This window comes from Giraffa tippelskirchi, chromosome 3, assembly GCF_054371585.1.
Source record: "Giraffa tippelskirchi isolate mGirTip1 chromosome 3, T2T-mGirTip1v1.2.pri, whole genome shotgun sequence".
Taxonomy (NCBI): Eukaryota; Metazoa; Chordata; class Mammalia; order Artiodactyla; family Giraffidae; genus Giraffa; species Giraffa tippelskirchi.
The window spans coordinates 1723869-1746910 of NC_137277.1; the positions used below are offsets into that span (position 1 = coordinate 1723869).

General features: G+C 50.2%; 1 protein-coding gene across 5 annotated transcripts in view; it reads left to right on the forward strand.

Annotated features, from left to right (window-relative positions):
- ARSG (arylsulfatase G) overlaps positions 1 to 23042 on the forward strand; it is a 105025-nt gene that overhangs the window by 43966 nt on the left and 38017 nt on the right. For all 5 annotated transcript variants that reach the window (XM_081580821.1, XM_081580819.1, XM_081580823.1 and 2 more), the window contains exon 2: positions 7263 to 7918. In XM_081580821.1, coding sequence (XP_081436947.1) covers positions 7701 to 7918 — 218 coding nt within the window. In that variant the 5' untranslated portion in view covers positions 7263 to 7700. The remainder of the gene's footprint in view (positions 1 to 7262; positions 7919 to 23042) is intronic.

Genomic DNA, 23042 nt, shown 5'->3' on the forward strand with positions numbered 1-23042 from the left:
TCAAGCTAATCAACACATCCATCATCTCACATGGTCACCTTTAAAATTGTTTTGGGGGTGGAAACGCTGAAGGTCTGCTGTTGGTGAATCTCAGGTTTGCAGTGCAGTTTCATGAACTGGCCTCAGCGTGCTGTACGTTAGACGCCCAGAAGTGGTTGATTCCATATAACTGAATGTCTGTGCTTTGACGGACTCCCTCCCCCACCCCGGCCCCTGGCAGCCACCTCCCTCTCTGCTTCCCCGTGTTCTGTTTTCTCAGATTCCACATAGACGTGAGATCGCTATGTGAGATCAGGAGATACTTGTCTTTCTGTGCCTGGCTTATTTCATTTCGCAGAACGTCCTCCAGGTGCATCCAGGTTGTTATAAATGCAGAAGAATTTCCTTCCTTTCTTAAGGTCCAATAATTCCATTGTGTTCAGTTCAGTTCAGTCGCTCAGTCGTGTCCGACTCTCTGCGACCCCATGAATTGCAGCACGCCAGGCCTCTCTGTCCACCACCGACTCCCGGAGTCTACCCAAACCCATGTTCATCGAGTCGGTGATGCCATCCAACCATCTCATCCTCTGTCGTCCCCTTCTCCTCCCGCCCCCAATCCTGCCCAGCATTAGGGTCTTTTCCAATGAGTCAACACTTCGCATGAGGTGGCCAAAGTATTGGAGTTTCAGCTTCAACATCAGACCTTCCAATGAACACCCAGGATTGATCTCTTTTAGGATGGATTGATTGGATCTCCTTGCAGTCCAAGGAACTCTCAAGAGTCTTCTCCAACACCACAGTTCAAAAGCATCAATTCTGCGGCGCTCAGCTTTCTTCACCATCCAACTCTCACATCCATACATGACCACTGGAAAAACCATAGCCTTGACTAGATGGACTTTTGTTGGCAAAGTAATGTCTCTGCTTTTAAATATGCTATCTAGGTTGGCCATAACCTTCCTTCCAAGGACTAAGCATCTTTTAATTTCATGGCTGCAATCACCATCAGCAGTGATTCTGGAGCCCAAAAAAATAAAGTCTGACACTGTTTCCACTGTTTCCCCATCTATTTCCCATGAAGTGATGGGACCAGATGCCATGATCTTAGTTTTCTGAATGTTGAGCTTTAAGCCAACTTTTTCACTCTCCTCCTTCACCTTCATCAAGAGGCTCTTTAGTTCTTCTTCACTCTCTGCCATAAGGGTGGTGTCATCCGCATATCTGAGGTTATTGATATTTCTCCCGGCAATCTTGATTCCAGCTTGTGTTTCTTCCAGAACAGCGTTTCTCATGATGTACTCTGCATATAAGTTAAATAAGCAGGGTGACAATATACAGCCTTGACGTACTCCTTTTCCTATTTGGAACCAGTCTGTTGTTCCATGTCCAGTTCTAACTGTTGCTTCCTGACCTGCGTACAGGTTTCTCAAGAGACAGGTCAGATGGTCTGGTATTCCCATCTCTTTCAGAATTTTCCACAGTTTATTGTGATCCACACAGTCAAAGGCTTTGGCATAGTCAATAAAGCAGAAATAGATGTTTTTCTGGAACTCTCTTGCTTTTTCGATGATCCAGCGGATGTTGGCAATTTGATCTCTGGTTCCTCTGCCTTTTCTAAAACCAGCTTGAACATCTGGAAGTTCACGGTTCACGTATTGCTGAAGCCTGGCTTGGAGAATTTTGAGCATTACTTAACTAGCATGTGAGATGAGTGCAATTGTGTGGTAGTGTGAGCATTCTTTGGCATTGCCTTTCTTTGGGATTGGAACGAAAACTGACCTTTTCCAGTCCTGTGGCCACTGCTGAGTTTTCCAAATTTGCTGGCATATCGAGTGCAGCACTTTCACAGCATCACCTTTGAGGATTTGAAATAGCTCAACTGGAATTCCATCACCTCCACTAGCTTTATTTGTAGTGATGCTTTCTATGGCCCACTTGACTTCACATTCCAGGATGTCTGGCTCTAGGTGAGTGATCACACCATCGTGATTATCTGGGTCGTGAAGATCTTTTTTGTACAGTTCTTCTGTGTATTCTTGCCACCTCTTCTTAATATCTTCTGCTTCTGTTAGGTCCATACCATTTCTGTCCTTTATCGAGCCTATCTTTGCATGAAATGTTCCTTTGGTATCTCTAATTTTCTTGAAGAGATCTCTAGTCTTTCTCAATCTGTGGTTTTCCTCTATTTCTTTGCACTGATCGCTGAGGAAGGCTTTCTTATCTCTCCTTGCTATTCTTTGGAACTCTGCATTCAGATGGGAATATCTTTCCTTTTCTCCTTTGCTTTTCGCTTCTCTTCTCTTCCCAGCTATCTGTAAGGCCTCCTCAGACAGCCATTTTGCATTTCTTTTCCATGGGGATTTTCTTGATCCCTGTCTCCTGTACAATGTCACGAACCTCTGTCCATAGTTCATCAGGCACTCTATCAGGTCTAGTCCCTTAAATCTATTTGTCACTTCCACTGTGTACTCATAAGGGATTTGATCTAGGTCATACCTGAATGGTCTAGTGGTTTTCCCTACTTTCTTCAATTTAAGTCTGAATTTGGCAATAAGCAGTTCATGATCTGAGCCACAGTCTGCTCCTGGTCTTGTTTTTGCTGACTGTATAGAGCTTCTCCATCTTTGGCTGCAAAGAATATAATCAATCTGATTTCGGTGTTGACCATCTGGTGATGTCCATGTGTAGAGTCTTCTCTTGTGTTGTTGGAATAGGGTGTTTGCTATTACCAGTGCATTCTCGTGGCAAAACTCTACTAGCCTTTGCCCTGCTTCATTCTGTACTCCAAGGCCAAACTTGCCTGTTACCCCAGGTGTTTCTTGACTTCCTACTTTTGCATTCCAGTCCCCTATAATGAAAAGGACATCTTTTTTGGGTGTTAGTTCTAGAAGGTCTTGTAGGTCTTCATAGAACCATTCAACTTCAGCTTCTTCGGCGTTACTGGTCGGGGCATAGACTTGGATTACCGTGGTATTGAATGGTTTGCCTTGGAAACGAACCAAGAGATCATTCTGTCATTTTTGAGATTGCATCCAAGTACTGCATTTTGGACTCTTTTGTTGACCATGATGGCTACTCCATTTCTTCTAAGGGATTCTTGCCCACAGTAGTAGATATAATGGTCATCTGAGTTAAATTCGCCCATTCCAGTCCATCTTAGTTCGCTGATTCCTAGAATGTCGACATTCACTCTTGCCATCTCCTGTTTGACCACTTCCAGTTTGCCTTGATTCATGGACCTAACATTCCAGGTTCCTATGCAATATTGCTCTTTACAGCATCGGACTTTGAGTCTATCACCAGTCACATCCACAGTTGGGTATCATTTTTGCTTTGGCTCCATCCCATCATTCTTTCTGGAGTTATTTCTCCACTGATCTCCATTAGCATATTGGGCACTTACTGACCTGGGGAGTTCATCTTTCAGTGTCCTATCCTTTTGCCTTTTCATACTGTTCATGGGGTTCTCAAGGCAAGAATACTGAAGTGGTTTGCCATGCCCTTCTCCAGTGGACCACAATCTGTCAGACCTCTCCAACCATGACCCATCCGTCTTGGGTGGCCCCACACGGCATGGCTTAGTTTCATTGAGATAGACAAGGCTGTGGTCCGTGTGATCAGATTAGCTAGTTTTCTGTAATTTCCATTGTGTGTTCGTGTGTAATACAGACAGCACATTTTCTCTACCTGTTCACCCGTTACTGGACATGCGGGCTGTTGTGAATAATGCTGCAGTAAACGTGGGGGTGCAGGTATTTCTTCAAGATCTTAATCTCCTCTCTTCTGCATATACACTGAGAGGCGGGATTGTGGGATTGTCTGGTCGTTCTATTTTTAATGTTCTGAGGAACCGCCATACTGTTTTCCATAATGTCAGCCTGGATCTTAATCAAGGTTCATGGCTTGGAGTCCATTCTTTGAACGTCTGACTTGCTTTTTCCCTTTAGTTAAAAACAATAAGTGGGGGAAAGTATTAAATGTCTCCCTGGAGGTGTGGGCGTGGAGGAGAAGGCGATGGTGTACTGGCTAAATTAGCTTATTTCCATTCTATGAAAATTGTAAGGACTAATGACCCTCTTCGAAAAACCTCAGAGGAATGTTTTATCATAGAATTCTTCAGAAAGACGATCTGTTTACTTATGTTCCCACCTTAATTTTAACTTCCTTCTTAAGTGGTTTTCCCCCACTCCCGGGAAGGTTTCATGTTGGGTCATTCTGAAATGGATTATGGATGAAGAACTAGAGCTCGAGGGTTCCAAGCTAAGTAGCTTTAAGAAGAAAAGCTTCCTCTGACTGTTGCTCATGGTCGGAAGCCAGTCAAGTGAGACAAGTCAACAAGTGTTTGTGAGGCCCCCTCCGTGTGCAAAGGCTTTTTCTTCTAGAAAGGGAGAAGTCTTTGGGGCCTTAAGATCAACAAATACCCGTTGAATCTAATTGAGTTTGAAATATTAACTTTCCTTTTGGAAAACGGAAGAATTTGCATTTCTGAACAATGGCTTCATTGCCCTCCAGATGACCGTGACTGTGGGCTTGGGATTCCTTCTATTTTGATGGAGTGCGTATCTGCCTCTCCTTCTGAGTTTATCTGAATCTTCCAGAACTTACATACCTCCAGCCACTCCCATCCAGCCAGTTGGCCATCGGGTTGGCTGGCTGGATCTGTGGGCCGTTCATTCCTTCCTCAAAGGCAGGGATACAGATGGCATCTCTCAAAACCCCAGCCCTCGTGTGTGCGCTGCCGAGTTGCTTCAGTAGTGTCTTACTCTCTGCGACCCTGTGGACTGGAGCCCGCCAGGCTCCTCTGTCCATGGGATTCTCCAGGCCAGAACACTGGAGTGGGTTGCCCCACCCTCCTCCAGGGGACCTTCCTGATCCAGGGGCGAACCCACTCTCTTACGTCTCCTGCGCTGGCAGGCGGGTTCTTTACCACTAGCGCCACCTGGGAAGCCCCTGCCCTAGTAGCGTCTTTATATATTATAACTTGGTTCTCCTTTAATAGGTTGGGTGTTCCATAGAGACTTTTAAAATCTGATCCAGAATTTCAAGTCCATGTCTCCTTACCAGCCTAGTCAATTTAGGGCTTTTAGGTGAACTAGGGGTAATATGGTTTTATTCTGTGTTTCCATTTGCAGCCTGCAGTTGAAAGCATAACCTTCCATTTCTGTCTTTCAAAACTCAACCTGATTCATTGCTTTTGTATTTTTCCACGGAAGCTGAATCATCTCTAGTTACGTTAATCACCTCCAGTTAGGTTTGTTTTCTTCTAGGACCAGACTCTTAATTTTTTGTTTGTTTGTTTGTGGCTTCCCTGGTGGCTCAGATGGTCAAGAATCCGCTTTGCAATGCAGGAGACCTGGGTCGGGAAGATCCCCTGGAGGAGGGCATGGCAACCCACTCCAGTATTCTTGCCTGGAGAATCCCGTGGACAGAGGAGCCTGGCCGGCTACAGTTCATGGGGTAGCAAAGAATCGGACACGACTGAGCGACTCCCACACTTCCTTTGTTGGTTTTAGATTATTTGGTTTATTGTATGTTGTGGCTGTGCTGGGTCTTCTGCTGTGGCCTGGCTTTCTCCAGTTGTGGGGAGCGGGGGCTGCTCGCTAGGCGCGGAGTGCTGCTTCTTGCAGGTTCTTCTCTTGCTGTGGAGCACGGGCTCTAGGCTCAAAGGCTTCCGTAGTTGCGGCATGTGGCTCAGTGGTTGTGTCTCACGGGCATAGTTGCCCCACACCATGTGGAATCTTCGCCAACCAGGGATCGAACCCGTGTCCCCTGCATTGGCAGCTGGATTCTCAACCCCTGGACCACCAGGGAAGTCCTTGATTTTTTTTTTTCCCTTAAACATCTTGCTACTCAAAATGTGATCCAAAGACTACATTAGAAATACAGCTTCCAGGTACCAGCCTCACCTAATGAATCTGCATTTTAATAAACTCTCCGGTTGATTTGTATGTGCATCTAAATGTGAGAAGCACTGGTTGATTTAAGATTTCCTTTTTACGGATTACCTTGTCAAGATGTAAAGGGACGCATTTCCATTAAACACTTTTTGGACATTTTTCCTAACATTTTATTATGAAACATTTCAAATGTACAGCAAAATGGAAAGAATTCTACAGTAAGCTCCCTGGACTGTCCACCCAGATTCAACCATTAACTGAATTATTTTCCTTTCCTTTCCCCCGCAGCTACTTTCTATCAAGAACTTGATACAGAGGGACTTCCCTGGGGGTCCAGAGGTTAAGACTCAGAGCTCCCACTGTAGGGGCCTGGGTTCGATCCCTGGTCTGGGTACTGCAATCCTGAATGCTGCACAGCACAACAACAACAACAAAAAAAGAGTACAGACTGCTCTTTTATTTGGGAATTCCAAATAAATGCCAATAAATTCCACGTGGTCAGGACTTGGAGCTCTCACGGCCAAGGGCCCAAGTTCCATCCCTGGTAGGAGAACTATGCTATGCTATGCTAAGTCACTTCAGTCGTGTCCAACTCTGTGCGACCCCATAGACGGCAGCTCACCAGGCTCCGCCGTCCCTAGGATTCTCCAGGCAAGAATACTGGAGTGGGTTGCCATTTCTTTCTCCAGTGCATGAAAGGGAAAAGTGAAAGTGAAGTCGCTCAGTTGTGTCCAACTCTTAGCGACCCCATGGACCGTAGCCTACCAGGCTCCTCCGTCCATGGGATTTTCCAGGCAAGAGTACTGGAGTGGGGTGCCATTGCCTTCTCCGAGGAGAACTAAGGTGTAGCCAAAAAACTAAAACACCACCACCAACCAAAAAAACCCAAACAAAACTCCTTTTGCATAGAAAGGCTGGTTTACAGCATGACTGTTAGAAAGAAGCATGTCTTGGTGGTAAGGGTCTCACCCCTTCTTCTAGAATCCTTGATGGGTTTGACACGCTTGTACTTGGTTTGGGAACTGCTCGTGAGTCAGAGTAACACAGTGGGGTGGGATTCAGGGAGCACTGGGATTTCACAGAGTGGGGTGCTGCATCTTGCCGCCCGATCTGGAACACGGGGCCTCAGAATATTCCCCCCTATACGGCGAGAGGGTTCAGACATCATCCCTAATGTTGATTCCAGCCCTGTAATCGTCGGTCTATTGCAAATATTATTAGCATCACTAATTCTCAGGTGGAGAAACTGATGAACCCGTTCAATACTCGAATGGGAAGGAAAACATGTGTTGGCATGGGAAAGTGATTATTTCCTAAGCTACTGAGTAAAACACAGCTGCACTGGCAGTTTTAACTCTGTTTTCTTGTCAATTTCTGTTCTTTCAGGAAACCTTACAGACACATGAAGCCTTCCACCATCTGGGACTCAGAAACTCGACTGGGGAGGACTGTGGCTTCTGGACCGTCCAGGTGTTTCACAGATGTGAGCGTTTATCCTGCACTCGCCAGCTGGAGCCCCGGACAGCTGCACAGCCTGTGCCCCGGCTCACACAACCCGAGAACTGAGGGATCAGTTTCCAAGTGGCCGAGAGCAGTTGCTGACACTGCGGTCTGACTGGTGCACGCAGCCCGTCGCCTCCCAGAGCTGTGCTGGAGAAAGCCCAGTTTGGGGTGGAGTCTCCGGACTCTTGAATTAGGATTCCGGATGGGGGCCCCGTTTCTGTAGCCCCCAACACCCCAACAGGCGTCACCAGCACCCCCGGTGTCTTTCGGCAAACTCAGCCGCCGTCTCACCCCACAGCCTCGGAATCCTCCCCAATCACCATGGCCTGGCTTTTCCTAAAGGTCTTGGTGGTGGGGGTGAGTTTCCTGGGATGTCTTTATCCTCCCATGGATTTTAGCTTCGGTGGGGAAACAAGAGGCCAGAAACCGAATTTCGTGATCATTTTGGCAGATGACATGGGGTGGGGTGACCTGGGAGCCAACTGGGCAGGCACGAAGGACACTGCCAACTTGGACAAGATGGCTGCAGAAGGAATGAGGTGAGTGCTGGGGTGCCAAGTCAGCGTCTCTTTGGATGTCCTACCCTGACTCTTTGGGGGAAGGGGGCCATGTAAAAACACTTAGAGAGCAGTTGCAGGGTCCATGTTGGTTTAATTAATTGACTGATGAATTGGTTTTTCAGCCAGTACAGCATCATGAAGAAATCCATCCATCCATCCTTTCAACTATCCATCCCTTCATCCATCCATCCATCCACCCCTTCATCCATCCATCCCTCCATCCATCCCTTCATCCATCCATCCATCCACCCCTTCATCCATCCATGCCTTCATCCATCCATCCATTTGTCAGTCCATCCCTTCATCCATCTATGCATGCATCCATCCAATAACACTTTTTTTTTTTTTGGCTGTGCTCCTCAACTTGTGATCTTAGTTCCCTGACCAGAGATCAAACTCCGGGCCCTAGCAGTGAGAACACCGAGTCCTGACCGCTCAGGGAATTCTGATAACACTAACTGTGTGTGTGTGCATATTAGGAAGTGGAAACACACAGGTAAATAAGATAAAAATCCCTGCTCTCAAGGTCTCTTCCCTGGTGGCTCAGAGGTTAAAGTGTCTGCCTGCAATGCGGGAGACCTGGGTTTGATCCCTGGGTTGGGAAGATCCTCTGGAGTAGGAAATGGCAACACACTCCAGTACTCTTGCCTGGAGAATCCCATGGAGAGAGGAGCCTGGTGGGCTACAGTCCACAGGGTAGCAAAGAGTCGGACACAACTGAGCGACTTCACTTTTACTTTCTTTTCAAGGTCTCTTAGTGGAGACAGGTTGAAAGGAAAGGAAAGATTACAATCTAGTCCATGAGCTTGCATCAGGAATTTCTGGAGTCTGTGGGGAGGGTGTGGACCCCAGCCTGGAGGTTTAAGGGAGAAGGTGACCTTTGGAGAGTGACTGAAAGTCAGTGGGGCACACAAAGGCCAAAGGACTTAATTGTGAGCTGACAGGGTTTATGGTCCATTTATGGCGCACTCAACTCTGAAGACCACAGAAAGGAGGAGAAGTGTATATCTGAACCAGTCCAAGTGTTTATAAATTTTTTGCTCCAATGCACCTTTGCCCTCTTTGAAAGTGAGACTGAGAAAAAGTGTTGGGCTTCCAGACTTTGGGTTTTTCTTATTGGGTGGATGTCACTCTGACTGGCCAGATCCCGTTTGTCAGGGTTAAGTTCCTCCGGTGGGGAATCTCCCCCGCCGGTTTGTTGGGACAGCACGCAGGCTCCCCTGGAGTCTCACCCACGAGCATCCTCATGCTTAGAGCTTTCCCCTGAGATAGGGACCCTGCGGTCCCTGCATCTGATGTCGCTCACTCTCATCCGTCCTCCTCCCTGCGGCCAAGAGGAAGTTCCTAGAAACATCTCCCTGTTTCCAACCTTTCAAAGGCATTTGGTAACCCTAAGGATAAAATCTGAGCTCCAAAGAGCAGCGTACAAGCCCAGCCCATCCCCTGCGCTGGTCCTCCGCCTGGCGCCTCCTGTCTGGACCAGCTGTGGTCCCCTCATGGCTGCAGCTGTTTTCTCCCTCTGTTTAAGCCTCATCTATGTAATTAGTTCTTTTGTTGTTGTTGTTGTTGTTGTTGTTTGTCGCTCAGTCTTGTCCAACTCTTTTTTGTAATATAACTTTTATGTTGTATTAGAGTATGGTTGACTTACAATGTGATTGTTTCAGGTATATAGCAAAGTGATTCAGTTATCAGTTCAGTTCAGTCACTCAGTCGTGTCCGACTCTCTGCAACCCCATGGACCGCAGCACTCCAGGCCTCTCTGTCCATCACCAACTCCTGGAGTCCACCCAAACCCATGTCCATTGAGTTGGTGATGCCATCCAACCATCTCATCCTCTGTCGTCCCCTTCTCCTCCTGCCCTCAATCTTTCCCAGCATCAGGGTCTTTTCTAAGGAGTCAGTTCTTCGCATCAGGTGGCCAAAGTATCTGAGCTTCAGCTTCAGCATCAGTCCTTCCAATGAATATTCAGGGTTGATTTCCTTTAGGATGGACTGGTTGGATCTCCTTGCAGTCCAGGGGACTCTCAGGGGTCTTCTCCAGCCCCACGGTTGGAGAGCATCAGTCCCTCGGTGCTCAGCCTCCTCTATGGTCCAGCTCTACGGGCCAATCCACTTCGCTCTGCTCCTGTTGCACTCGTTTCCACTCACCGTCTGGTTCCCAGTTCCACCTGAGGTCCTCGGGAGGGCTTCCTTGGCTGCCTCAGGGGTACCCTGTCGTCATCTTTGCTGCTCTCCGTGGTGACTGCTTAACCATCTGACCACCTGTGTTGGGTTCAGAAGTATCAGCCCCAAATTCACGTCTACCCAGAGCCTCAGAATGTGACCATATTTGGAAATAGGGTCTTTGCAGATGTCATTAGTTAAAGATCTCTGTGATACCTGACTTGATTTAGAGTGGTCCTAAACCCACCACTGGTGTCCTTACAGGAAGAGGAGAGGACACAGAGGGACACAGAAGAGAAGGTGATGTGAAGATGGAGGCAGAGGATGGGGTGATGTACCCTCAAGGGTTGCCAGGCAACCATCGCAAACCAGGGGGAGGCCTGGGATGGACTCTCCTGATGGACCTGCAGGAGGACTCGACCCTGCCGCCATCTTGACTGCAGGCTTCTTGCCTCCCAGATTGTGAGAGAATCCGTTTCTCTTATTGCAGGCCGCCCGGTTTGTGGTTATCGGTCAGGGCAGCCACAGGAGATTGCAGAACTCTTCTAGCTCTGGGCTTCAGGAAGAAAAGTGCCTTGTCTGTCCTCCTACCCTTGCATTCCTGCACCATGCCTGGCGCCTAGTAGACAATTCGTAAATATTTGTTCGTCAATAATTGGGCTTCAGGAGTTCCAGGTGCTTTGAAATGTCACCCCAGATTTTTCATGTCAGATTTTTTTTTTCCTCCCCGGGGAGAGAGTTAATCCCTAGCATTGGCCAGAGCCTCAATGGGTACTGGGTTGCCTAATGCTCAAGAACTTCTGCTTTCCATGTTGAGTGGGTTTGTGGGGAAGTATGTGGCCCATTATTTAAACCGAGATTTGTGAGGCCCCGGGCTCTCCTCGTGAGCCGTCTCCGCCCGTCTCCGCCCGTCTCCGCCCGTCTCCGCCTGCCTGCTCAGCCCCAGCGGAAAGGGCCTCTCGGGGACCAAAGGCAAACGCGCTTGGGGGGGCTCTCCTCCCTTCCTCCCGCGGTCGGAGCCTTGTGACAGGGCCCTCGGGCCTGTGTCGACAGCTTTTCACTCTGCACTTTGTTGACAGGAAAGCGTGCTTCCTGTGAGGCCAGCGTTGATTCACTGCGGGCTTTTCCCTGCCTGCCTGCTCACCGCTGGTGGGGAACCGTGACTCTCAGAAAGGACACTTATTGCCAAACAGGGGCCAAGGGGGACTTGAGAAACTCTCTCTTCTGTTATCTCCCTTTTATTCGTGCGCTCGTTTCCTAGGATGGTGGCAGCCAGTCACTACAGACAAGGTGGCCTGCATGAGAAAGAATGAGACATCGGGGCTCCCCGGCGGTCCAGTGGTTAGGACCCCTCACTCCCGCTGCAGAGGGCGAGAGTTTGACTCCTGGTCACGGAACCAAGATCCCACAGGCTGAGGGGCCAAAAGTAAATGGATATGTGAAAGAGTGAGATAATGCCATTTGCAGCAACAAGGAGGGACTCAAAGATGATCATACTAAGTGAAGTGAGTCAGAGAAAGGCAGATACCATGTGATATCACTTACAGGTGGAATCTGAAAAAATTGATACCGATGAACTTGTTTACCAAACAGAAACAGATTCACAGATATAGAAAACAAACATAGGGTCACCAAATGGGAAGGTGAAGAGGGATAAATCAGGAGTTTGGGATTAGCAGATACACACCACTGTATAAAAAACAGGTAAATGAGAAGGACCTACCATGTAGCACAGAGAATTATATTCAGTATCTTGTAAAAACCTATAATGGGAAAGAATCTGAAAAAGAATGTATAAAAGGACGGGGGTTTGGGCATGTAAGCTAGTATATATAGAATGGATAAACAACAGGATCCTACTGTAGAACGCAAGGAACCATCAATATCCTGTGACAAACCGTAATGGAAAAGAATGTGAAAAAGAATGTATGTGTATGACTGAGCTGCTTTGTTGTACAGCAGAAATTAACAGAACATTGTAAATCAACTATACTTGAGTAAAATTTACCAAAAAAAGAACATATATATATACATATATAATGGTGGCTCAGATGGTAAAGAATCTGCCTGCAATGCAGGAGACCTGGGTTCGATCCCTGGGTGGGGAAGATCCCCTGGAGGAGGGCATGGCAGCCCACTCCAGTGTTCCTGCCTGGAGAATCCCCATGGACAGAGGAGCCTGGCGGGCTGCAGTGCATGGGGTCGCAAAGAGTCAGACAGGACTGAGTGTCTAAGCACAGCACACAATGTAAATACATGGACTTCGCTGGTGGCTCAGTGGTAAAGAATCTGCCTGCCAACACAGGAGACTCGGGTTCAACCCCTGGATGGGGAAGATCCCCTGGCGAAAGGAATGGCTGCCTACTCCAGCATTCTTGCCTGGGAAATCCCACGGCCAGAGGAGCCTGGTGGGCTACAGTTCGTGGGGTCGCAAAGAATCAGACAGGACTTAGCAACTAAAGAGCGACAACAGCTGGAGCCATGTTAGCTGTGGTTTTTGTTATTAGGAATAGTATCCCTTTGAATTGTCCATGTGAATTGGCTACTCTGCATGTTGGGAAGTCTGAGAGAGAACCGTGGAGGAGAGCGGACCCAAGGGGCAGTCCCCAGGGAGTCTGCGTGGCCCGTGCGTGCTGGACCAGGACCTGCATAATTGTAGCTAACCTGTCGAGTGCTTGCCAGGCCCCAGGCCCCGGGCATTGCCCTATTCGGTTCCTGCCACCACCCGAGGCTGCATTTCTTCCACAGGTGAGGGACTCAAGGTCAAATAACTGGCACAGAGTTGGTGAGTGGCGGAGTCAACATCCTCCCGTTGAGAGCCTTCTCGTTAAGGGCTGGGTGGGAGAGGGAGTTTGCCAAGAGTGTCCTTCAAGGCCTGGGCCGGCTTTGCCAGGAAGGGGGAAGGCAGCTGTGGAAGGGGGTGGGGACGGGAACCTCGGTAGTTTCCCTCCGTGTGAAGCTGGCGGAGGACTCGTGTGGAGGACTCCTGTGCGCCGCGGGTGGAAGGGGCGGCCGAGAGGTGTGGTTCAGTCGTCTTGCCTTCTGCTCGGGTTTTCTTTTCGGCCTCACGTTGAGGCTTGTGGACTCTTAGTTCCCCAGCCGGGGAGGGAGCCCCTCCAGTGTGAGCCTGGAGTCCTAACCGCGTGACCGCCAGGGAGGCCCCCATTCATTTCTTTTTCAATCTATGGTCCTTGCAGTTCCCCCACTTCCCTGATTAGCAGCTATTTGAATCTGACCTTCGGAATTCAGGGGCTTCCCTGGTGGCTCAGACGGTAAAGAATCTGCCTGCAATGCAGGATACCCGGGTTCGATCCCTGTGTTGGGAAGATCCCCTGGAGAAGGGAATGGACACCCACTCCAGCATTATTCCCTGGAGAATCCCATGGACACAGGAACCTGGTGAGCTGTAGTCCATGGGGTCACAAAGAGTCGGACATGACTGAGCACCTAACAGTAACACGTTCGGAACTCAGGGAAGGTCATAGGGGCTGAGTGAAGCCTATTTTCTACAAACAAGAAATGGGGGACGTGGGAAAGCGTTCCTGCCTGGCAGGGCCCCGCAGGGTCCTGCTTGGTTTCGTAATTCACCTACAAGACTGTTATTTCTTGGTGCACAAGGCAGTGATTTGCTGTTTCTGTACGAACCCAAATACCATCTTAGTGGTCACCTGTCAGCATACAGAGGTGGTACATAATTGCTGCTGCTGCTGCTAAGTTGCTTCAGTTGTGTCCGACTCTGTGCGACCCCATAGACGGCAGCCCACCAAGCTCTCCCGTCCCTGGGATTCTCCAGGCAAGAACACTGGAGTGGGTTGCCATTTCCTTCTCCAGCGCAGGAAAGTGAAAAGTGAAAGTGAAGTCGCTCAGTCGTGTCCGACTCTTAGCGACCCCATGGGCTGCAGCCTACCAGGCTCCTCCTGGTTTCCCAGGCAGGAGCACTGGAGTGGGCTGCCATTGCCCTCTCCGGCTACATAATTAGTGGCTGCATTATTCACACGGTACCTTTATTTTGAAACTGGGACTATGTCCCTGTCACTTTCCCTCACCCGTTTCACTCATTCCCTCCCTCCTGGGGCAACAGCATGTTTGTTCTCTATTGTGTTGTCTTGGTTCATTTGTTTCCTGTTTTGCAATCCACATATAAGTGAAATCATACAGTAGTTATGTCTTTCTGTCTGACTGACTTTACTAAGTATAATATCCATGTAGCTGCAAATGGTAAAATTTCACTCTTTTTTGTGGCTGAGTAATATTCCACTGTGTGTATGTATCACATCTCCTTTAGTCTATCAGTGGACACTCAGGTTGCTTCCCTATCTTGATTGTTGTAAATAATGCTCAAGGACCATAGGGGTTTAGGTGACAGTACCTTGTAAATATGTTTACTTCTGTAAGTTAACGTGTAATCGATTAACTAGGCACAGTTGAGTTCTCTTCTTCCCTGTTTTGTGCCTTCTCTGCCCCTAACTTAATTTTGAGGCAAGTTCCTGCTGCTCTGAGAGTTCTAGGCGGTGACTTAGAATCTGAGATCAGCGGTCACCCCTGCAAGGTCAGAGGCCCCCGGGAGCTTGAGGCTGTTTCTAAAAACGGCCCTGGTGAGGAATGAATTGAGCTGTCAGTTTGAAATAGGAGAGAAGGCATCAAGGCACAACCTTTACAAGACTGGCACAGCTGAGGACAGGACATCAACTGATTAGAACCAAGTGGGTCCAAGATGGCGGAGGAGTTGCCTCCGCTACCTCTCGCCCCTCAGTATATACTCACTGTAACACACGGTGAGCTAAACGGTACACCCACGGGTGCCATGATAGTTACAAAGCTAACCACAAAAGGTCAGCAAGTGGGCGGTGGCCCAGTTCCTGGAAATCCCCACCCCTTCCCCAAAATAGCTGGCATGTTCCTCCCACTCATTAGCCTGTGAAATCACCCACCTCTATAAATACCTACAGCCCCCATACCCTGGAGCCACACTCACCTTCTCCGAAGACCCTCACTCTGTCTGTGGAGTGTTTCTCTCTAAATAAACCCACTTCTTACCGATCCCTTTGCCTCTCACTGAGTTCTTCCTGCCACAAAACATCAAGAACCTGAACTTCATTAATCCTGAGACCAGGTGTGTTCACGCCCCAGTCTGAGTTTTGGCTCGTGCCCCGGCCAGTGGGTTCAAATCTCAGTCTGAGGTGTACAGTTTCAAGTTCAGTCCAAAGCCCAGTGTGACTTCTCTTTTCAGAATTGACTTTTTGCAGAAATGCACGAGCTCTGTCACCTTTCAGCCATTCTGCTGCTTTTGGGATTTTGTAGGACCTGGAGAGGTGCTGGAAGCTGCAGGAGAGTGACGTCTGATAGACGCCGGAGAGCGAGGGCAGGAAGGACTTTCTGAAGGAGACTTATATCAGCCAGACCACCGGTCATCCCCTTCCAGCCTTCTCTCCTCCGCCCCTGACCCTATAAGTCAGTAATCCAGGTTCAGGGTGGAGGACCCTCCTTAGGGAGAAATGCTCTCCTGTGAGCTTCACCTTTAACTCTGAGCTGTTTGCTCTGGGATGTCCCATTGTGTCTTCCCTTTGTAAATCCTCAGCATCACGGGATAGGAGGTTTTACCTTTGTCCTTGGGGCAGTGCGTCAAATAGGCATAAACATCATGTGATGCCTACCTGTCCACTGAGACAAGGTGAAGACTGGGTTTTATCCTTGGCAGCAGCCGGGGACGTGCAGGAACACGCTGATCTTGGTGACAGCCAGTCTCAGAGAAGAGGAACTGAACTACGCACCAGCAGCGAGTGGCTGCCAGTTGTTCTGCTTTTAAGTCTCCCAACTGTAGCCGTTCAACAATGAATCTCTACTAAGGGCTGGCCGTGAGTCACACTGGGAGGCTCCAGCCAGCTCTGCCCTTAAGAGAGTTTTACAGTCTGGTGGAAAATCAAGACAGGAAAGGCAGCCTTTAGGGTGCAGAAGGAAGAGCAGGAGCTCCAGAAGCATCTCCCACCCCTGAGGCTCTTATCACCCGAGTTGGATGTCATCGGATTGACATTCTGGGGGACAGAATTAGCATATCACTAATACATCGTCACAGGCACGAATGAGAAAGGCGCTGGGCTTCTCACCTTTCGAGCAATAAGGCCCAGAGCGAGAATCGCGTGAAGAATACAGCTGTGGGACCCCAGGAGAGACAGGCTGCTTCTCCAGAGGGCCACTTCCCCCTGGAGCTTACTGGTTCGTTCCGTAAAGATGAGTAGGAATCAGCTAGCAAGGGGAGGAAAGAAGGTGGCGGTGGAGGGAGAAGCCAGAGCCAAGACCCAGCACTGACAGATGCCCCTTCACTCTGCAAACATTCACACGGGCCCCTCCCCCGCCCCACCCCCGGCGTCCCTGTCCCAGGTGCTGAGGATCCGTCCAGGCGATACACAGCCCGCTCTCTGCTGGGTCTGGCTGGCAATCTCGTGGTTTAGGACGGCTGCCACAGTGAGTGTGAAGGCTGGATGGAGGACCTGTGGATGGAGCAGCTGCTGCAGGGCCTCCGCTCAGATGTTTGAGGGCTCTGAGCCCTGAAGTCACCCACAGCGTTTGGGATGGACTATTCCACTTCACCAGCGTGGCCCACACTGGTGGCTGGGAGGGCAGGGGGTGTGCTTCCACGATGGCTCAACTTGTGGTGGTGGCAGCTGGCACAAGTGTTCCATCTAGGAGGCCCTGAGATGCTTGTGTGGCCATCTTTTCTTTAATTTTTGAAGTTTCAGAAAAGTTATTTGTATCAACTGTAGAAAAGTATGTTTTGCTGTTATCCAACAACAGCAAAACATACGTCTTTCTCAAACTTACATGGAACATTCGCCAAGATAGATCACATTCAGGGCCATAAATTGTGTGCCCATCTTGTTGTCAAGTACCTGGTGGGTGTCCACTACGAGAGTGTGGAAGGGAAACGGGAGACTTGCCAAGGATCATACCAAGCTCAGCTGCCAGGGACATTTTTTGGAAAAGAATAAGAGTAGGAGTGATGGATGGATGAGGGGGTGGGTGGATGGAGGGGTGGGTGGATGGGTGAGTTGGTGGATGGGTGAGTTTATGGATGGGTGAGTGGATGGATGGACGGGTGAGTGGATGGATGGAGGGGTAGATGGATGGAGGGGTGGATGGATGGGGGGTGGATGGATGGGGGGTGGATGGACGGGTGAATGGATGGATGGAGGGGTAGATGGATGGAGGGGTGGATGGGTGGGGGGTGGATGGATGGGGGGTGGATGGACGGGTGAATGGATGGATGGAGGGGTGGATGGATGGAGGGGTGGATGGATGGGGGGTGGATGGATGGGGGGTGGATGGACGGGTGAATGGATGGATGGAGGGGTGGATGGATGGGTGAGTGGATGGATGGAGGGGTGGATGGATGGAGGGGTGGATGGATGGGGGGTGGATGGACGGGTGAATGGATGGATGGAGGGGTGGATGGATGGGTGAGTGGATGGATGGAGGGGTGGATGGATGGAGGGGTGGATGGATGGGGGGTGGATGGACGGGTGAATGGATGGATGGAGGGGTGGATGGATGGAGGGGTGGATGGATGGGGGGTGGATGGACGGGTGAATGGATGGATGGAGGGGTGGATGGATGGAGGGGTGGATGGATGGGGGGGTGGATGGATGGGGGGTGGATGGACGGGTGAATGGATGGATGGAGGGGTGGATGGATGGAGGGGTGGATGGATGGGTGAGTGGATGGATGGAGGGGTGGATGGATGGGGGGTGGATGGATGGGGGGTGGATGGACGGGTGAATGGATGGATGGAGGGGTGGATGGATGGGGGGTGGATGGACGGGTGAGTGGATGGATGGAGGGGTGGATGGATGGGGGGTGGGTGGATAGAGGGGTGGATAAGTGGATGCGTGGATGGATGGGTGAGTGGATGAGTCAGCAAAACACACCAAGTGGGCTATTTGCTGCCACATTTCCTTTTAGTTTTTTCTTTTTTTTTAACTGTACCCCTTGTAGGATCTTAGTTCTCCAACCAGGGATCGAACCTGTGGCCCCTGAAGTAGAAGCACAAAGCCCCAACCTCTGGACCTCCAAGGAAGCCCCTGCTTATGGTTCAAAGGGCTTGCCTGTGGTTGCTCAATGGTCCCACTTAGCATCCTTCTCCCTGAACAGCAGCAACGCGGAGGCTGAGCTGACCAAGGCCACTGAAGTCCTGCTCCTGCCTTTTCCCAGGTCCGCCGCCCACCTCTGCCCCTCTGTGCTCAGAGGCCCCTCTGCACGCAGATGGTCGTTAGAGCCCGTTTCCACCTCCAAACCTTTAAATTATGAATGGAGTCCAGATAGCTTTATTCTAGTCACACAGCCATTTGGAGAGTTGAAAGAGCAGGGCTCGTTCTCTGTTTAAAATTCCTTATAAATGAAGGCTGGACACGCTTCACTTCGAGATGTTATATCTCTCCCGGGCTTTTGAGGCCGCGTTTCCTGCGCTCACGTTCCCCGATTCTAATGTGAGTAATTGATGCAGAGGCGAGTTGCTTTGGTTTCTGTCTGGCTGTGTCTTAATTTGCGTTGATTTTCCTGTTCACGGGCAGCAGTAACGTCTGGCTCTGTATTTCTAGCTTCCCTTTGCGATGTCGACTCAGGCTTTAATCAGGACCCCTGTTGGTGAACTGGCCCAAGCCTGCCCAGAAAGATTTGGGAAAAAACAAAGGAAGCTTTCCAAAAAGCAAGACCATTTTATTGCTTATTAATTAGTCCCTGCCAAACGGAGACAGAGGCTGGCGGGGGGGAGGGGGGAGGTGACCTGGAGGTCAGCGCGGTGGGCTGCGTGGGGGGTTGGCAGGTATTTTTGTGTGGGGGGGAGGTACAGCCAGGGCTTTCCAAAGACTTGGAAATAAAGGACATAAGGTTGTTGCTGAGAGTTAAGCTATGAACTTTAACTCTCAGTGGGGAAGGAATTGAACCCTAAAAGCATCCGCTTAAGTGATTATGTGGAAAATGGACTACTGTGCTTTTTCTAATCAAATGACAGGGGACTCTTCAAGTTTTGTTCATTTTGCTGGAGCGGCCCCATCACTTCAAGGCACTCTGCTTGGGGCTGGAGTGATCCCTTGAAGCCCGGTCCTCATAGAACCTACAGTCCGAGGAGGAACTCAGAGTTCCTTTTTTTAAAAATAAATATTCACTTATTTATTTATTTGGCTGCTCTGGGTCTTAGTTGCAGCGTGCAACCAAGATCTTCTTGTGGCATGTGGATCTAGTGAGCCCTGTGGGAGCTCCCCTGGTGGCTCAGCTGGTAAAGAATCTGCCTGCCAATGCAGGATACATGGGTTTGTTCCGTGAGTCGGGAAGATCCCCTGGAGGAGGGCATGGCAACCCACTCCAGTATTCTTGCCTGGAGAATCCCATGGACAGAGGAGCCTGGTGGGCTATGGTCCATGGGGTCACAAAGAGTCAGACAGGACTGAATGGGGGATGAAAAAATGTGGGATCTAGTTCCCTGACCCAGGAGGGAACCTGGCTCCCTGCATGGAAGCTCAGAGCCTTAGCCCCTGGACTGCCAGGGAAGACCCACAGAGTGACCTCTTGCTGCAGGAATGTGCTGTAGCGATTCCAAGAGGATGGCATGAGTGTATTCAAGGAGAGACCACTCTCAGCACAGTCGGTGGGTAAACCAGGCAAGCACAATGGCATCCACCAGAACAAGTGTTTTGGGTGCTGCCTGGGTGTATCAGTCAGTTGGGGCTGCTGTAACAAATGGAACGGAATGGGTAGCTTAAACAACAGACATTTACTTCTCACGGTTCCAGAAGGCAGGAAGTCCAAGAGCCAGGTGCCAGCTAGGTCAAGTTCCAGTGAGGCCCCTCTTCCCGGCTGGTAGACGGCCACCTTCTCACTGTGTCTTCACTCAGAGCAGAGAAAAAGCTCTTCCTTTCCTTGTGCACTTCGTTACTCAGTCACGTCCGACTCTTTGCGACCCTGTGGACTGTAGCCCACCAGGCTCCTCTGTCCATGGGATTCTCCAGGCAAGAATACTGGAGCGGGTTGCCATTTCCTTCTCCAGGGGATCTTCCCGACCCAGGGATTGAACCTGAGTCACCTGCATTGCAGGCGGATTCTTTACCACTGAGCCACCTGGGTAGCCTGGGTTTAGCGAACAAGGACTTTTTCTGTGGCCCACGTGAAATCTCTGTGCTCTTCAGCTCCACACTCCTCAAGGCAAACTTTGGATTTTGATTTCCCGTGAAATTCGTGTGCAGGAAAAAGACACACAGACCTTGCTGACCCTCTGGTTCCTGTCTGTCCTTGTCGGCTGGGAAATGGGCATTCGGGGGTCGTTCACGTGGTGTGTGTGGCTGTGAGTCAGGCCCTCAGGGTGGGCAGCAGCGGACATGAGTCCCAGACCAGTGACTGGTGTTTGGGTGGTTTTAGGACCATCCCTTCTGTGGACCAGACCAGTTGCTGCTGGGCTTCTCCCGGGTGCAAGGGGACGCGGGAAGAATGTGGAGTTTGGGGTGTGGACAGGCCTGGGTGCAAATTCTAGCTCTGTCATTTCCCAAGTGTAGGCATCTACACTTTTTTTTTTTAATTTTTAAAAATTTATTCATTTTTAATTGGAGGATAATTGCTTTTCAGTGTTGTGCTGGTTTCTGCCAAACATCAGCATGAATCAGCCGTTGGTTACACACATGCCCCTCCCTCCGGAGCCTCCCTCCCACGTCCAGCCTTGTTTGTTTATTCTTTTCTTTTTAACGGTTATTTTTATTTATGTATTTATTTGCGCCAGGTCTTGGTTGCGGTGTGTGATCTTGGTTCCCTGACCAGGAATCGAACCCACGCCCCCTTCACTGGGAGTGCAGAGTCTTAGCCCCTGGACCACGAGGGAGGTTCCAGGGTCTACAGTCTTTGATATGAAACAGGGATTAGAGCAAGATGCATCTGTGTTCATGCAGCTGCATAGTCTTGGGAAAGTTACTTACACTGTCTGCTTTACCCTCCTTATCTGTCAAATGGAATTCTGATGATTTGAGATGATATATAAAATAGGATTAGGGTAGTAGCCACTTGATAAATGGCAGCTATGTGTTGTTTTTTTTTTTTGGCATGTGGGATCTTACTTTCCCGACCAGGGACTGAACTGAAGCTCCCTACATTGGAAGCTTGGAGTCTTAACCACTGGGCCACCAGGGAAGTCCCAATGGAGGTTCTTTTTAGTATAAGACAAACACACGTCAAGTCAATGAATAATTTTTTTTTAAATTGGGCTTCCCTGGTGGCTCAGATGATAAAGAATCTTCCTGCAATGCAGGAGACCTGGGTTTGATTCCTGGGTGGGGAAGACCCCCTGGAGAAGGGAATGACTGGCTACCCACTCCAGTATTCTTGCCTGGAAAATTCCATGGGCAGAGGAGCCTAGTGGATTATGGTCCGTGGGATTGCACAGAGTCTAAGGTGACTGAGAAACGAACAGTAGGTGAAGAGCCGGACACAACTGAAGCGACTTGGCACAGGCACACATACGTGGAGTCTAAAGTATGGCACAAATGACCCTGTCTGAAAAACAGAGACAGACTCACAGACGCAGAGAACAGGCTGGGTATTTACACTCTAGTCTCAGCTTACATGTCACATCTGAGGAGCGCTTGCTGGAATGACCCGCCTCTGAGTCGGAGCCACGTGCAGCCTGGCGGCAGTGACCGGCCTTCTTCCGTTACCTGCTGTTCTCCAGGCCCCGCCCCCGGCTCATCCGCGGGGTGACAGCCGGGGCTTCCGCAGCCCCAGCACAGCAGGGGCGCGGCTGCGGCCCGGGAACCCGACTCTGGAGAGACCTCGTCCTTGCTTTGGCCTTCTGGGCCATTTAGGCCAATGTTTCAGGCTCCTGGTTACAACGGGTGGTGAGGCCCTTGCCCTTGTGGGATTATATCACTGTAGCTTGAGACTGGGGGGAAGAAAGAGCTATTCCTCTCTCTCTGGTTTGGAAAATTCCAGGTTTGAGGGGCTTCCGTGGTGGCTCAGTGGTAAGGAATCCACGTGCCAATGCAGGAGACATGGGTTCGATCCCTGATCTGGGAAGATCCCACATGCCTCGGAGCAGCTAAGCCCAGGAGCCACAGCTGCTGAGCGCGAGCTCTCTAGCTCGGGAGCCAAAATGACTGAAGCCCGTGCAGCCTCGAGTCTGTGTTCCAGAGCAAGAGAAGCCACCCCAGTGAGAAGCCGCAACTAGAGAAAAAGCTGGGGCAGCAGTGAAGACCCAGCAGTGCCCAAAGCAAATGAATAAAATATATATAAAGAGAATACTATATCTGAACACAACTATATTAAGAAAAGGAATTTGAAAAAAAGGAAAAGAGAAGAAAATCCCAGGTTTGGGCTCCGAATCGCTGTGCTCAGGTCGTGGGCCCGACCGTTCGGGAGGGGTCTGTGCGGCTCTGCTGGGCCCAGGCCTGCGTGGGTGGGAGTGGAGGTGGGGAGCAGGCGTCCACACCCCAGGGGACCCCCGGTAGTAAGAGCCCAGGTGCGGTCAGACGAATGTCTGCATTCAGGTGCGAGGAAGCTTCACAAGCCCAGAAGTCAAAGTCAAGATCATCCTCCTGGGAAATAAGAGCCTCTGTGGCAAGGGCTTCCCTGGTGGCTCAGATGGTAAAAGAACCTGCCTACCAGTGCAGGAGATGCGGGTTCGATCCCTGGGTCGGAAAGATCCCCTGGAGAAGGGAGTGGCGACCCACTCCAGTATTCTTGCCTGGAGACTCCCACGGACGTGGAGCCTGGTGTCCATGGGGTCCCAGAGAGTGGAACATGACTGACCGCCTTTCACTGGCTTTTGCGACCGTGGTAGGCTCTGAAGGTTAGGTCAGAACCCGGAAGGGTGCAGAGAGTCCGGGTGTGCAGGCTGAGCTCCGGCCGAGGGAGGCACCGGCCGGTGAGCTGCCTGCGGTGGGGGGTGGCAGGGAGGCGGGGCTGGGAGGTG